The following is a 16901-nucleotide window of genomic DNA, read 5'->3' on the forward strand; positions in this document are numbered from 1 at the left end:
TTTTATCCAGAAAATATCTCTGCTGACAAAATGTTGTCGTTGATGTTATTCGGATGTGTCTCGAGCTAGGCTCTTCGGCTCCTTGGATACATAACATGCATAGCAGATATCCCACAGTGAAAATAAAAACCTAAACTGAAACGAGCACTAGTTTACGTAACTATGAACATTGAACCATACCTGGATAGAACTACATGTAGTATATATGACAGTATCTAGACAATAGATATCATCTTGCATAAGGAATACCATAACGTTGAGTTAATAATTGAATTTTAAAACTCAATTGAAATGTACATGCCCTAACTGATTAAGAAAGGACACAGAGTGTTTTAACTGTGACTATCATAGCTAAGCTCCGTTCACAGAACACAGAATAAAGCTTTCCTGATTCATTCAAACCATCCTCGTCCACCAGGACCTTTCCGCTCTACGTTACATCGCTCGCGGAAAAGGCCCTGGTAACACGGGGTGGCATCCATGGTTATTGCAGGTCGACGAGACTTGCTCATGAATAATTAATGAGCTAACCCTTATTTGGCACAAACGGCAGTTGTACCTCATGAATAATTAATGAGCTAACCCTTATTTGGCACAAACGGCAGTTGTACCTCATGAATAGTTAATGAGCTAGCCCTTATTTGGCACAAACGGCAGTTGTAACTCATGAATAATTAATGAGCTAGCCGTAACACGTAACCTGATTGGTTGATAGCTTCCCAGCGTTCTTTGCGCGTTTGCTTCCGATGAGTGGAAGCAAATGGGTTTTAACCCCTCTGATTGGCTGAAGCTGTTTTGGAGGCTCGACCTGCAATAACCATGGATGCCACCCCGTGTTACCAGGGCCTTTTCCGCGAGCGATGTAACGTAGAGCGGAAAGGTCCTGGTGGACGAGGATGATTCAAACCAATTCTATCAGAGATCAAAACAGTAAGGTTTGGTGACACTTCGTTTCTTTTCAAAAGCACTTGCTTTTCTTCTTTCTGAATTTCTATCTTACATTATAAAGGAAGAACTGAGAAGAGCCAACAAGCGCGCAAGCTAAGTGCTAGCCCTGCGCCTACTGCCAGTGTCACTGCTGATGACGTCACCGTGGCGGCGCCCACTGCCAGTGTCTCTGTTGATGACGTCACCCGGGCTTCGCCCACTGCCAGTGTCTCTGCTGATGACGTCACCGTGGCTGCGCCCGCTGCCAGTGTCTCTGCTGATGACGTCACCGTGGCTGCGCCCACTGCCAGTGTCACTGCTGATGACGTCAACGTGGCTGCGTCCACTGCCAGTGTCACTGCTGATGACGTCACCGTGGTTGATTCGGACTGACTATTCGCCAGGTAGGTCTGTACGTCACACTCGCATCTCGTCATCGCCCCGCTATTGGTCAGGAGTTCTCCATAGTAACAGCCAATGAAGTAGGGGAAGTCGGAGGTCATGTGGTACCTGTTGACAAGAAGGGTAGCCGGTGGTCATGACATGTTCATTGAAAGCAAGGGGGTTACATATGAGGTTATATATGCCCACAGTGAAACCTATTATTTCAAATCCGACAGTTTCAAGACTGCAGTACCGTCATGTATTACTAGTCGGCGCTTCAGCACCGTCGATTCGCTAAAAACTAAAACTAGAGACACACTTGGTCTGCCAGATCACAAAGATAAGACTACTATCCAAGTACAAGAACAAAGGGTAACTGACGTAAAAGAATTCGAAACCCAGCTCGTCAGAATATTTTGAAGCAACTAATGCCCAATTTGCACTCGTTCTTTGAAACTGTAGTACTACAGTTAAAAGAACAAGTGTAAATTGGGCCTAATTCGCACTGAATTGGCAACTGAATTCGCACATGATGGGTGCAAAAAGTTACGTCATATCACATGACTGCAGATTACTCTCTACCTGTAAGTTCCGTTGACGGTGATCCCGTGGCAGGCGTCCAGGTCGTTGTGTACGTACAGGGTCCCGTCCTCCTTCCGCGGGCCGTAGATGGCGATGCCGTCAAACGCCACCCCGACGATGCCCGAAGCACCCGAGTCGCTCTCGGCATTGTCCGGGAGACAGTTCGCCTCGTGGTGGTAGTGGTAACTTCGGAGGGAAGAAAATATGTAGAGCCGTGCTTTGTATTGTATTAGATTCCAGTTATTCAAACCACTGGTATATTTGGCCAAGCGACAGCTCCACGGCTGCAATACAGTCATGTATCACTAGTAGGCGCTTCAGCACCGCCGGTTTGCTAAATACTAGCTATTTTCAAAGCTAATCTTCCGAGGATGTTCGCAGCGGTACTTGGTTACGATCAAGTAGCAAAGTAAAGCCCCTGTCACGCTTGTGCGTATAGACAAGTCCGCATGAGTTGCGTATCAACATGTTTCTGGTTAAGGTTAAGTTTCCAGCCGAATAAGTGATTTCTCGGATTCGATATCTGAGCTGTACAACGGTGGGTCAAAGTAGAAAACAACTTTTTCCCAGCAAACCTTACTTAAACCTACAAAGTGTTAATGCGCAACTCACGCGCACTTGAATATACGCACAAGTGTGACAGGACCCTAAAATACAATCAATTGTATTCCCAGTTCGATACAGTGCACGTGTTGCGCGCACTGCGAAACTGTGATATTTTTAATGAAATGAAATAAACCAATTTATCATCATCACCAGATGTCTAGATGTAGAGAAAATTAAATTTTAACACCTCAGTCCTGAATCATTGACAAATCTAGCTAGTATTTGTATTTTGAACTGGAGCTAGAGTAAGATATATTCCAGGCTACTTCTAAAGCCCCTGTCACACTTGTGCGTATACTAGTATACAAGCCCTTATGAGTTGCGTATTAACATGTTTTTGGTCAATATTGAGTTTTCAGCCCAATAAGTCATTTCCTTGGTTCGATAACTAGGCTGCACAACGGTGGGTCAACGCAGAAAACAACTTGTTCCCCGCAAACTTTATTTAAACCTAAGAAATGTTAATGCGCAACTCATGCGCACTTGAATATCCGCACAAGTGTGACAGGGCCCTTACTCAGCGCCCACCTTACGTAGCTTGGTTGGGAATGATTGTTTGTAAGAAAAGTTGTGGGGAAGTCCTGGATGTACATGTGTAACAGCAAACTGAGCCTCTACCAGGCTCCAGAGGTGGCTGGTAAGAGTAGACATTGGCCAAACTTTGAGACAGATAATATGCCAGGGGACTTTTCTGTAGCCTCTAGCAGGCCCCAGACGTGGCTGGAAAGAGCAGAAATCGGTCAAATAGAGAAGTTGGGCCAGCCGATATATACACTTTTCCTATTTGGCCGATTTTTATTTATTTATTTCGATTTACCACATTTGTGGAAGGATTGACATAACAGGTGAACTATCACCTTTTCAAGATGTCATCCCAGACCGGACTGTAAGGTTTGGACCATCGCACACCGGGGCATGCCCCTACTCTTTTTCGAAAGGTGTGGTGGGTTCTTGAACGTGCGCGGGGTGTGGCTCTCCCCAAACACGGGACCTCCATTTAACGTCCTATCCGAGGGACGTCCCTAACCGAAGCTAGGTACTCATTTTCACCTGAGTGAAGTGAGGAAAGTCGTGTTAAGTGCCTTTCCCAAGGGCACAACGTCGGCGCAAGTTCGGGCATGTCTCTGGGCACACCGGAATACGAACCTCAGACCGATTGTTTGACAGCCGAGTGATCTACCACTGCGCCACACGGACGCCACGATTTCTACTCTTATCAGCCACCTCTGGAGCCTGGTAGAGGCAGTGTTTTCTGGCGGCCGCGCACAGTTTCACTCCCAGGCTGGCTAACTCCTCTTGCATGCTTGAAATCTGTCTGTTTGGCCAATTTTTACTTTTTTCAGCCACCTCTGGAGCCTGGTAGATGCTACTCCCAGCCCTGCGCTGACGTTGGCTGGGGGTTGGTCGGGAGAAAAGTTGTGGGGAGGTCTTGAATGTGTCGGACAGGGGGCTTTAATGTGCGGGAGAAAGTTGGGGGAGGTCTTGTATATGCCGGACATGCGCTTAAAGGTGCGGGAGAAAGTTGTGGGGAGGTCTTGAATGTGTCGGACAGGGTCTTTTTCTTACTTTCCCCGTTGAGCAGGATGTCCATCGCAGGCGTCCAACACTTCGTTCTCCACGGCGTCCAGACAGTTAATGTTGAAGGGGTTGTAGATCGGGACGCCGTTCACGGCCATGCCGATCGGCCCCATGCCGAGGCAGCCGGGAGAAGAGGCCGGGGTGGGGGTCACCGGGATGCGCCACGTGTAGCTCTGGGAGTTTGGAAAAATAAAAGTCAGACCATGGTCTCTACGCTGGCTATAGGAGAATATTTGCCAAGGCTAGGGGTCCTAGGGGAGTTTGTCCAAAGTTCGGACGGGAAAATATTAACATTCCCTCTAGCTATAGTACTAGTATACTAGTGGACCGTACCCCCGTAGAAAGTCGGAGACTAGTCGGGCCAGGGGAGGACTATTATCGTCAAGACGATGTGTGGCTCTTGTATGTTTTGCACGTCTTGTTTAGTGCTTCTCTCATTATCTTCCTCTTTTCCCTAGTGTGCACGTAGTCAGTTGAAACAAGGAGGTTCTCCGGCCTTGGTTGAAAAGAGAAAAACTCGTACAGTCATGCATAGAGACGAACAAAACGCAACAAACCGTTCATTTATTACTCGAAATAGGCTGCAGAATTCATGATTTCCTGCGTGTTATCACCTATATATGCCGTACAAAAGCTTAGATACAATCCTCGTCTTAGCATAAAGTACAAGTGGTATGGGCGATCCCCTTAGTTTCGCGAGCCTACAAAAACTCCGGCCAGGATTTTTAGGGAATTCTCACATCACAACGACGTCATATTTTGCATAATGAACGTTGCTATACATTGCTATAATGTCGATTGAACTAATCATATATAGAAATTACTAGATAAATTAACTTTCAAAATCCAATTTTCGGGGCTTAATATTGCTTGGGTTTCCTTTAAGCACCTGTTTTACCCGCCCTTTCACATTATCTATGATTAACTAAAATAATAAAAAAATGTCCATTTTCTCACCTGTTCCCTTACATCGTTCGGGTTGCCTCTGCTGGGGAACGTTGACGTAGCGTGGTCAGGGATCCCGTTGGACGTCAGGACGAGCACGTCCCCGTCCTGGGTGACGGACACCGTCCCCTGCTTCCCCGAGTTGCGCTCGATGTGGGTTCGGGCCTGGAAGGCGGCGATCTCGTCTGCGGAGAGACCGAGAACCGTGGCCGGGAGGATGGCTAACACAAGGGTTGCATACAACCGTAACATCACGGTATACAGAGCGTACCTAACGGTAAATAATAAAAAAGACAAGATGTGACATTTGAATAGCCTCCATCGCAGACTTCTATTTCGGCTTGGGTTGACAACCGCCTTGTGTTGACAAAACAGGCCTCACTCTAACTGTGGAACATTGATTTTGAATTCAATAGCATTTCGGTCATGCACTCCCTTTGCGTGTACCTGGCACTAACTTTTCTCAATGACCCACAGCCATGTGACCCTGCTGGAGCCACGGTTACACACAGCATCTGTACCAAGGACACCTATGAAAGCATCTGTGGTATGTGTGACGTCTTTGCGGTCCACCCTTTCTGTGTGCCTGGCACTGCCTCACCCTTAACAGTTAGTCTAACTGTTTTGGGGGTGGCTAAAGCGTAACACAGTTGGATTCCAGGCTATATACAGTACACAGATACTGTTCAACAACACCGGGGCCCTTTTTTCACCTGAGGGTAGCGTTTTGGCCGGAAACCGTTACGATCTTTCTTTTTTATATCTGCTTGGGAACTGCGGAAGTGCAGTCCAACTGACACACAGAACAAGCCCTAGGATACTAGTCCCGTAGTGCTCCGTTGCCAATTTTACTGATTCTGTAACTGCTAACGTGATTCCCGTGTTTGACGAAGGCTTTTTTTAATCAGAACACCATGCTACGAGAGCGTACTCGGCCAAAAAGAAAGTGTAACTGATAACACAACATGCGTCTTTCTGTAATCAGTTGGCCAGGTATTTTTTTCCATCCAGAGAGATTGTGCACGTTGGTATGCAAAATGATTATTACATCTTAGCTATTACAAAAGTCAGAAGCCTGACACGGCCAGTGACACTAAGCCTTAGGTCAACATTTACGAGCGCCGGCGAACGTTAACTGTTTTTTTGGGTGGCTAAAGCGTAACACGGTTGGATTTTAGGCTAGCTAGATACAACACATCGGCACCGTTCAACAACACTGCCGCCCGTTTTTTTCACCTGAGGGTGGCATATCGGGCGGAAACCGTTATGATATTTCTCTTCCAAATCTACATGGGAACTGCGGAAGTGCACTCTGACTGAGACACAGAACAAACCCTAGGTCAGGATAGTCCCGTAGTAGGCTCCGCTACATTTTTACTGATTCTGTAATGATTGCTAACGTGTTTGACAAATGTTTTTGTTTTTAATCCAGGAGTCATCAGAACACCATGCTACGAGAGCGTACTCGGCAAAAAAGAAAGTGTAACTGATAACACAACATGCGTCTTTCTATAATCAGTTGGTCAGCTATTTTTTTGCCATCCAGAGAGATTGTGACATTTTGCCTATCACGAAAGTCAGAAGCCAGACATGATATAATAACGTTACATTTAGTAAGCGTAGACACACCTGCAGAGAGAAAAGAAGTGCGAGTGTTCTTGTCCAATGCAATCCGCAGAATAAACACCCGGGGAGCAAAACAAAGGATTCACCTGTGGAGAAAGTAATGCGCATGCGTACTTGACACGTGAGGTCTTCTCATGTGTCAGGGAGGACCCGTCCATGGCGGGTACTGTAATGTAATGAATTAATTACATCACATCATCTTCTTTTCCCGAATAGCACATGTTGATCATAGTATGTATTGTCTAACGTAATCTAAGAGCATGTATTTTCAACAATGTAGGTTATCTTTCAGCAACTATGAAGATCATGATGGACCGTGTGGCCCGTACTAGACCTTCAACAAGACATCAGGGAATGAATTACCCGTGTTTTCGGTTGTTTCTTGTTACGTGACGTATTTTCGTGTGCACGGCACGCCCGTCTCCACACATGAGACCGCCATCTTGTTTTGGTCGCCATGGCGACACGCCTACCTCGTACCCGCCAGGGACGGGTCCCCCCTGACACCTGAGAAGACACGCACATGCGCATGACCTTCCCCACAGGTGGATCCTTTGTTTTGCTCCTTGGGGGATCATTCTTCGGATTGCAGCGAACAAGAACACTTGCACTTTTTTCTCTGCAGGTATGTCTACGCTTACTGAATGTAACGTTATATATCATATATGTCTGGCTTCTATCTTTAGTGATAGCTAAAACGTAGTAATCATTTTGCATTTAACGTGCACAATCTCTCTGGATGGAAAAAATAGCTGGCCAACTGATTATAGAAAGACGCATGTTGTTACACTTTCTTTTTGGCCGAGTACGCTCTCGTAGTATGGTGTTCTGATGGCTCCTGGATTTAAAAAAAAGCATTGGACAAACAAGGGAATCAAAACTCGTTGGCAAACGTTGCAGAATATGCAAAACCTACTACGGGGCAACACGTGTTGTGTGTCTCAGTCGGAGTGCACTTCCGCAAATGAAGCAGATACTAGGAGGAGAGAAAGATCGTAATTGTTTCCGGCCGAAACGCTACCCTCAGGTAAAAAGACAGGGCCACAGTGTTGTTGAACAGTGCCGATGTCTTGTATGCAGCCCAAAATCCAACCGTGTTACGCTTTAGCCACCCCAAAAACAGTTCGCCGGCGCTGGTAAATGTTGACCTTAGTGTCAACGGACTGTGTCAGGTCAGCAGGTAGAGTGAGGCAGTGCCAGGTACACTGTAAGGTTGACGGAAATGACGTCATAAAAAGAACAGGTGTGGTCTGACAGGTGTCCTTGGTACAGACCCTCCCCCCCCCCCGCCCATTTTGTAAATTGACGGTAATGTTAGGCCCCGGTTACACATAGCAAAGCATGGTCCCCGACCACCAGCCAACCAAAGCAGTCTGACCAATTCCAGATTTAGAGTCATATTTGACTCCAAAAAACACCATAGCTGACCACTACTGACGTATTCCCAACCACCAGAAAGTTTTGAAAATTTCAAAACATTCGGCTGGCGCAGCCGAACACCAGCCGACCGCGCCGAACACTAGCCGACTGGCTCGCGACCATAGCCGACCAAGCTCCCAAACCTCTCCTAAACCATGGGGGAAGGCCCGGGGCTTTAGGGTCACATGGCTTTGGGTCATTGAGAAGATAGTGCCAGGCACACACAAAGGGAGTGCATGACCAAAATGCTATTGTATATAGAACCAGTGTTCTACGTATACACGTCTTGGTACTGATATAAGGCCTGTTTTGTCAACCCAAGGCGGTTCTGAAAGGGAAGCCGAAATTAACACCTTGTCGGAAAGACAATGCCCTAGCCTTGGATTTTGGAACTGAGCACTTTGCGAGGTAACAGCTGGTACACTCTTGTACCTGCAAGAGATATTCAGAGAGATAAAGGTAACTAAGCCTGACTAAATTGCGCTCCTAGCGACTCTATAGTGAGCTAGAGCCTGAGAGCTATTTGTCATGCGCGGTCATGGGTCAGAAGGAATCAGGTGATACCTTCACACTATAAAAGGCAACGTGTAACCACAGCTGGGTGTTAGTTATAGGTCCTCCGCCCGCCGACGGAGTCCCTAGCTCTTCGTCTACGAGATCAACCACCCGGAGAAAATGTCCAGCAAGCGAAGCCGAGGAAAATTGTCTGCAAGCCGCGAATGCGTTCGGGCACGTCTGTACGGCAGTTTTCTCTCGGTTGTCCCTTCTTTTCGAAGGGAGAGGATAGGTTTGTTAGTGGTTATTTGAACTGGTAGGGGTGAAAGTTTTAGCTTTTACTTTGTAGTTAACGTTGTGTCGATTTTTTGGCTTGGCCACGTGTTGCAATATCTTATTTTTGAAAGGCTGTGTTCGAGTGACTCCAGTCTTTGTGTTGTGTATATGTTGTTTAACAGTTGCGCAAGATTTTTTGCTTGACTAGAGCAAGGAGGTCTTGACTAGAGATAGCCGGAGTTTTATTCTCGTGCTATTTGGTCATTTCCTTTGTCCTTTGTTCTTTGTTCTTTTCCAGCCACGCCGGCACGCGGCCAGGTGCCTACATGTGTGACCTAATTAATTTACGTTCCTTTTCAGTAGGCACCACTCACTTGTAGACACTCGTTGATTGGTTTGGACAGCAGGGTACGTTTAACCTACGTTTGTTTGCAGATATTTTAGGAACTTAGCAGGTTAAACTTCGGGAAGCTGCTGCCACGAGGCCAGGACTTTTCCCTTTTCTTCGTACACTCGTTGCGTTTTCCGTGCGTTTTGTTTCCTTGTGTAGTCTGCTCATGCAGACAATGGTTACAGGTATGCGACACCTGGCTGCACGTGGAAATGCCATGTTTTTCCTTCCTATTGTCTTTTTATTCAGGTAATTGGTTTGAATGCACATGTGTTGGACTAAGTGTAACGTGGTGGATTATTTTCTGCTACTTGCTTTTGTACTTAATTGACGTGTGTTTGAACCATACAGGTCTTTGTGTGCGAGTTACAGCAATGTCAGGCCTGGTCTCTCGAACGGCTCCAGTCAGGTAGGTAGCGGCTCCGGTACATCAGGCACCAATCCCGGGTCCGACGGCGGCGACGAGTGGGTCTGGTCCAGCGAGGGACAGCTCAGGCGTTAGACCAGGTCGTCACGCTGCGGAACCGTAACGAGGAGTCACCTTGGCCATCCAGCAATCAGTGGGGCTGTGCGACCTCATTCAGATTCCCGATTTCCCGGTAGAGGGGGCGGTAAACATTTCCTGTTCTCTAGGATTTCTTTTGTTTGTTTCCGGTTGAATTTATTTCAGACGTTACGCGATTGATTGTGAGATTCGGTGTATGGTTGCTTGGTAGTTTGAATGCGTGTATTAGTGGTGGTGAAAGTTGAAAGAAAAAAAAAAAAAAAATCGTCTGAATGGCCCGGGATTGTTCACGTAATCGGCACGTTGTTGTCCTGTGGAACCCGGGCAGGGTATTTGGTTTGGATGTGGTGGCAAAAGTTGGTTGAGGAGGAGAAGAGGATTGTATTTAATGCCCTGTTCTTAACGTGTGTTTTAACTATGCAGGTCTTACCGCAGTACCAGGCCCGTCCTCCCAATCGACTCCAGTCCCGGCTCAGCAGGCAGCTTCGTCCGCGACCCAGGCAGCCCCTGCTACTGGTCAGGCTGTAGTCCCGAACCCGACGATGGCGGTGCCCAGTCCAACCCAGCAAGGGGTTACTTCAGCGCAGCAAGCGAGACCAGTACCGAGATTGTTCCAGTAAACGGCACGTTGTGGTCCTTGGGAACACGGGCAGTGTGGATGGACATGCAAGGATTTAAGATTGTTTTTTCCTTGTCTTGTTGCCTTGTGTTTTGGGACACATTCCTCAGTTCTCTTCAACGTGTTTTGACTATGCAGGCACCTTGTCAGAGCTTCACCATCATACGAGCCCGTTCTACCTCCGGCAGTTCCCTTGACTTTGATGCACCCAGGCAACCCAGGGGATCCTGCCAACAGCTACCAGACGCCAGGCAGGCATCATGTCAGAGCTTCACCGTCCCACGAACCCACTTTACGAATTCTCACCAGAGTTCCCTACGGTTTCATGCCGCCCTCTATAGTTTTGATCCACATGATTTTTGACTAAATTATCTTTGTTTTTATTGAGCTCTATATTATTTTGTGTCGTGATTACGCTTCTCTAATGTTTTTGATTGTTTGATTGTTCAAAATATTTGATTGTTGTTTTCCTTTCCCCTTTTACGTTGTGATTGTTTTTTGGTTGTTGTTTATCTACTTCGGCCTTTCGAAATTTTCCCTGTTGTGTGTCCCGGTTTCGGCAGGTGAGTATGTGTTATTTTGTGTATATGTTAATTTGTGCATGTGTTCCCGGTAAGGCATTAAGCCAAGTGGGAGTGTTGTATTATTTCCCGGTTTCGGCACTTTGTCGAACGGGGTATGTGTTAATGTGTGCGTGTGTTCCCGGTAAGGCATTAAGCCAATTGGGAGTGTTTTTTTTTCCGGGTTCGACACTTTGTCGAACAGGGTATGTGTTGTTGTGTACATGTGTTCCCGGTAAGGCATTAAGCCAAGTGGGAGTGTTTTTTCCGGGTTCGACACTTTGTCGAACAGGGTATGTGTTGTTGTGTACATGTGTTCCCGGTAAGGCATTAAGCCAATTGGGAGTGATGTAATATTTCCCGGATTCGGCGCTTTGTTGAACGGGGTATGTGTTAATGTGTACATGTGTTCCCGGTAAGGCATGAAGCCAATTGGGAGTGATGTAATATTTCCCGGATTCGGCGCTTTGTTGAACGGGGTATGTGTTAATGTGTGCGTGTATTCCCTGTAAGGCATGAAGCCAAGTGGGAGTGATGTAATATTTCCCGGTTTCGGCGCTTTGTCGAACGGGGTATTTGTGAATGTGTGCATGTGTTCCCGGTAAGGCATTAAGCCAAGAGGGAGTGTTAGATATTTCTTGTTTTCGGCGCTTGTGAGTTTAAGTGTTTTTTTTTTTTTTAACAAGCTGTGAATGAGCGTTGTTAACTATACGTTTCACCAGGTGAAGGGTTACCGCCAGGCTATGGAAATCGCGGGGGCAGGTTCTGAGACATTTTGTAATGACTTATTTCATTTGGTAAGATGTGGTTTTAGAGTGTTGTATAAATTGAACCGGCTCGGACTCTGATTCTCGGCATTTATCCAACTGTTTTGTGAAAATAAAGTTTATAAAGAATTATGTTAACAAGAATGAATAAAAGGTTTCAGCGCTTTTAGTATGCTACATGAAAATAAACAAAAGGTGTATTCTGGTTATTTATCAAGTGTTGGTATTTATGTTTAGTATTTTCAAGGGCTTGATAACATATAATTATATTTGATGGGTGTAAATTCGCATCATGTTTGTCCCTTCTTGGGCATATTTATTAAAGTCTGTTTATAGTCTGCCTGTTGTGTTCTATATTTTGTCACCGATAAATGTACGCATATGTACTGAGGTACGTTTACGTATATGCGTATTAATGCATTGTCTTATATATATATATATATATATATATATATATATTAGTTAAGCTGTCGGTACGTGTACACGTTTATACGTATGGTTTAATTAGTGATCTGTTAACTAACTTGATTTAGTGTTTCAACGTTCGATATGCTTCAGCCAAAGTTTTTCGTAATCGTTTATTTTCACTTTTAAGGGATGTTATAATGGAGAAATGAGAATGGGAAGAAAAAGAGAAAGCAATATCAAGGTTAACTTATTACTGAAGTGGTTGAAGTAATTCGAGTGAGATTAAGGCACATTGAACATGAGTCTTTATCAAAGGGGATGGCAATATGCACTTTGAGCAAAAGGGGCGAAGAATAGATGATGAGTGAGGGGAAGGAATGAGATATCAGTTGCAGAAGGTTAGCAGTAGATAGAGTTAGTAAGGGATAAATGTGACGTTGTGATGAAAGTAAAAGGTAAGGTAGACTGACAGATACAGCGTTGGCGGAAGACGGCAATTTCCGCATCACCCATTCCGGAGGACCTATGACTGCGCATGACAAATAGGAAACTATTTGTCATGCGCGGTCATGGGTCAGAAGGAATCAGGTGATACCTTCACACTATAAAAGGCAACGTGTAACCACAGCTGGGTGTTAGTTATAGGTCCTCCGCCCGCCGACGGAGTCTAAAGCGACCCACCCACCCAAACCCTGGGACATTTTCTCCGGCGGCATAGATATCCGCTCAGGGGCGTTCGCCTCAGCCGATATGAATCGTTAGGCTCCAGACGGCAATTTCCGCATCACCCATTCCGGAGGACCTATGACTGCGCATGACAAATAGGAAACTTTTTTTTCTCTCGATAAGTCCAGGATCGGTGTCTATGTACTAGTATGTAGGGATACGTACTTTCTGCCACTCGGAAGTTGCCATATATCAAAGAAATAGGACTTATTTATAAAAATACACTTGTAGCCCATAGCCATTCTGTTGTAGCGCTCAAGATTATCCTTGCAACATTTCCTCCGTGACCCCCAAAAGTGCCGAGCTTGCCGCTGAAGCTTCTGTTTGCCTAGTTCATGGAGTAACCACATAGGTATATCATCTCACACTAGCCTCTTCGAAGACTTTAGGAGGGTTTATTGTTGGGGAGAGCGCTGATTCGCGGTTTTCAAATGGGCCAGGATCTGCACTCCTTCGCGTTCAAAAAATAAACGCCAGGGCTCCTTGAAGTCTGTGATAGAGGCTAATCTCACATGGTGTTTCTTTAGTATTTACCGTTAGGTGCTCTCTAGGCAGGTTCTCAAATGCCGCTCGCCAATGGTTAAAAATAAGCTGGCCAGCGCTCTTAGAAGTCTGAGGTTAATTTCATATGTTGTCTGTCTTTTATCATTTATCGTTATTTATCGTTAGGTACTCTAGGTACTCTAGCCAGGTTTTCAAATGCCGGGGGAGACAGTTTCCGCGCGCCTGGACTTCAAGAAACTTAACGCAGACGCTCCTAGAAGTTAGCCTGGATACCAGACCTTTCGCGCTAGTGACGATGACCCCTTTTTGACTGTGGAGAACATATGCGATATAGAGTTTGCACCCGGTCTCTCTTGACAGCCGATCTCTGGTATCTATCGCACGCGAAACATAATTAGGGGCCCGTGTGCTAACTGTGGTGGCGGGGCAAGTTGCTTCCCCTGCCGAAGGATTTATAGCGTCCTCAGCGCGGTGGTCTGGTACCCAGGCTACTAGAAGTCTGTAATAGAGGCTTATCTCACACGGTGTTTCTTTATTATTTACCCTAATACATTATACTCTACAGCTAGTATGATGTTGCGGTTCTGTACAGTCCTAGTGTTGGCCATCCTCCCGGCCACGGTTCTCGGTCTCTCGGCGGACGAGATCGCCGCCTTCCAGGCCCGTACCCACATCGAGGGCAACTCGGGGAAGCAGGGGACGGTGTCCGTCACCCAGGACGGGGACGTGCTCGTCCTGACGTCCAACGGGATCCCTGACCACGCTACGTCGACGTTCCCCAGCAGAGGCAACCCGAACGATCTAACGGAACAGGTGAGACCGTGAGATCATCACGTTCGAATTACTGAAAAGCTAATGGTCGTAGGAAGAAGGACTAAAGTCACAACAACTTTATGCAACTTTATTTGCTAATTCATGCCCGTAGGCTAATTGAAGTGGTACAAACAGTAAAAAGGTATACATCTATCTAATGTTTCTTCATACATTACTGGCAGGTTTAACTTCTTCTTTGGAGGCAGTGGCTACTGAAAAGTTACATGCATGTACGGCTAGCCTTAGTATAGCATAAATCATAGTTTATGGCAGTTTTTGGCATTTTCAGACCAAAAATGTATATTTTGGGCTCCTGTGCCCTGGTATTGAAACAAAATGACCTGAAATTTGGTACACTGTATAGGGATGAGTATACTCATTTTTAGAGACAATGGTCCGACTGTACTCTATGATTTTTCCCCAAACTCCCAGAGCTACACGTGGCGCATCCCGGTGACCCCCACCCCGGCCTCCTCCCCCGGCTGCCTCGGTATGGGGCCGATCGGCATGGCCGTCAACGGAGTCCCGATCTACAACCCCTTCAACATAAACTGTCTGGACGCCGTGGAGAACGAAGTCTTGGACGCCTGCGATGGACATCCTGCTGAACGAGGAGAGTAAGTAAAGCCCCTGTCCGACACATTCAAGACCTCCCCACAACTTTTCTCCCGACAACCCCCCAACCTAATCTCCAAGCAGATCTACGGTGGCTATAAGACCGTATCCAACTGGCAAATTAAGTTTTCGTCGCCACCTACGGTGGATATAAAAACTCCTTTGCCAGTTGGAACTTGGATACAGTGTTATATCCACCGCAGATCTGCTTGGAGATTACCCCCAACTAACGCCAGCGCTGGGTTGGGAGTAGCCTCTACCAGGCTCCAGAGTTGGCTGGAAAGAGTAGAGCCCAAATAGACGGATATGAAACGTGCCAGAGGAGTTAGCCAGCCTAAGAGCAAACTGCCACAAAACTCCCCTGGCATGTTATCTGTAGATTTGGTCAATTTCTCCCGAACAATCATCCCCAACCAAGGTCGGCGCTGGGTTGGAAGTAGCCTGGACTCTATCTTGTTCTAGCTCCAGTTCGCTCCTCTGATAGCATCCAAGTGCAAAATACAAATACTAGAGTTATCGGGTCAGGACTGAAGTGTTTAAAGGTTAAACTTACTCTACATCTATGTTAGAATGGGACTCGTCGTAACTCGTGGTAGTATTTAGCAACTTGGCAGTACCGAAGCGCCGACTAGTAATAAATGACTGTAATGCAGCCGTGGAGCTGTCGCTTGGCCATGTATATCGTAAATGACTGAAATTTAAAAAGCACGGCTTTTAGAGTGACATATTTTCTTCCGTCCGAAGTTACCATTACCACCACGAGGCGAACTGTCTCCCGGACAATGCCGAGAGCGACTCGGGTGCTTCGGGCATCGTCGGGGTGGCGTTTGACGGCATCGCCATCTACGGCCCGCGGAAGGAGGACGGGACCCTGTACGTACACAACGACCTGGACGCCTGCCACGGGATCACCGTCAACGGAACTTACAGGTATAGATACGCCAGATGACAGTAACTCAAGCAAGTGGATAAAACGTTTAAACAATCAAACGTTTCAGACAGCATCCGCTGGTCAGTGATTAACAGAGAATAACTGGAGAACCTTTTCATACCATCTATAGGATGGTTCAATAGAAGACTAAGTACGCTAATAAGTCGGATATATACGGGTATAAAGTGATTTGCAGTCACGTGATATGACGTAACTTTTGCACCAGCCATGTGCGAATCAGTTGCGCTATTATTGCGAATTAGTTGCTTCAAAATATTTTGATTAGTTTGCAATTGGTTTCGAATTCTTTTACGTCAGTTACCCTTTGTCCTGTGTACTTGGAGAGTAGTCCCTACTCATTCCCGGGTGACTTTTCTTAGCGATGTCTCTAGTTAAAATTTTTAGCGAATCGGTGGTACTGAAGCAGCGTCTACTTTCAATTTATAACGGTACTGCAGCCTTGAAACTGTCCGACGGGATTTGATATCACCTCCTTGCCCTTCCTGTTAACAGGTATCACATGACATCTGACTTCCCGTACTTCATTGGCTGTTACTATGGAGAACTCCTGACCAATAGCGGGGCGATGACGAGATGCGAGTGTGACGTGCAGACCTACCTGGCGAACAGTCAATCTGAATCAACCACGGTGACGTCATCAGCAGTGACGTTGGCAGTGGGCGCAGGGCTAGCACTTGGCTTGCGTTTGTTGTCTCTTCTAATCCCTTCCTTTATTTTGTAAGATAGAGATTCAGAAAGAAGGAAAGCAAGTGCTTTAATAAGCCTTTTGAAAAAGCCGAAGTGTTACCAAGCCTGACTGTTTTGCTTTCTGATAGAATTGGTTTGAATAAATTAGCAAAGATTATTCTGTGTTCTGTGAACGGAGCTCAGAATAGTCACAAAGAGAATGTTAGTTGACTAGTATAGTACTAGTGCTAGTTCCGAGTTTCAGTGTAGATTATGCTTCACGGTGGGGTTTCTGTTTTGCATGTTATGTGTCTTGGTAGCCAAAGAGCCTAGCTCGGGACAAATCCAAATAACAACAACATCTTGTCAGCATTGATATTTTATGGATAAAACTTATTAACAGTTGTTAAAAGTTACTAAGAAACGTAGTTGAACGTACCAATAGTCAGTTTCCTGTCTATTTTGGAATGGTTACATAGATATGCTTGCTGCATGCTATAAAGTAAGCGTAGACTGCGAGGATCTCTAAAATTATCA

At 46.1% G+C, this 16901-nt stretch overlaps 2 protein-coding genes and 1 long non-coding RNA gene across 3 annotated transcripts; 2 read left to right on the forward strand and 1 right to left on the reverse strand.

Moving 5' to 3' along the window:
• Window positions 1–905: 905 nt before the first annotated feature.
• On the reverse strand, window positions 906–5314 carry LOC136437889 (uncharacterized). Its single transcript, XM_066432460.1, has 4 exons — window positions 5035–5314; window positions 4066–4250; window positions 1894–2079; window positions 906–1437 (listed from the first exon to the last, which is right to left on the reverse strand). Exons 1-4 carry the CDS (start codon window positions 5272–5274, stop codon window positions 1002–1004), a joined length of 1047 nt encoding a protein of 348 aa, XP_066288557.1. The 5' UTR covers window positions 5275–5314; the 3' UTR covers window positions 906–1001.
• A 3274-nt stretch (window positions 5315–8588) lies between these two features.
• LOC136437890 (uncharacterized) lies at window positions 8589–12698 on the forward strand. The gene is made up of 2 exons (XR_010756342.1): window positions 8589–8854; window positions 9581–12698. It is a non-coding gene; the product is annotated as an uncharacterized lncRNA (long non-coding RNA).
• Window positions 12699–13872: 1174 nt separating this feature from the next.
• LOC136438399 (uncharacterized) lies at window positions 13873–15695 on the forward strand. Its single transcript, XM_066433170.1, has 3 exons — window positions 13873–14131; window positions 14564–14748; window positions 15491–15695. Exons 1-3 carry the CDS (start codon window positions 13889–13891, stop codon window positions 15693–15695), a joined length of 633 nt encoding a protein of 210 aa, XP_066289267.1. The 5' UTR covers window positions 13873–13888.
• Window positions 15696–16901: the final 1206 nt, after the last annotated feature.

Source organism: Branchiostoma lanceolatum, chromosome 7, assembly GCF_035083965.1.
Source record: "Branchiostoma lanceolatum isolate klBraLanc5 chromosome 7, klBraLanc5.hap2, whole genome shotgun sequence".
In the NCBI taxonomy this organism is placed as follows: Eukaryota; Metazoa; Chordata; class Leptocardii; order Amphioxiformes; family Branchiostomatidae; genus Branchiostoma; species Branchiostoma lanceolatum.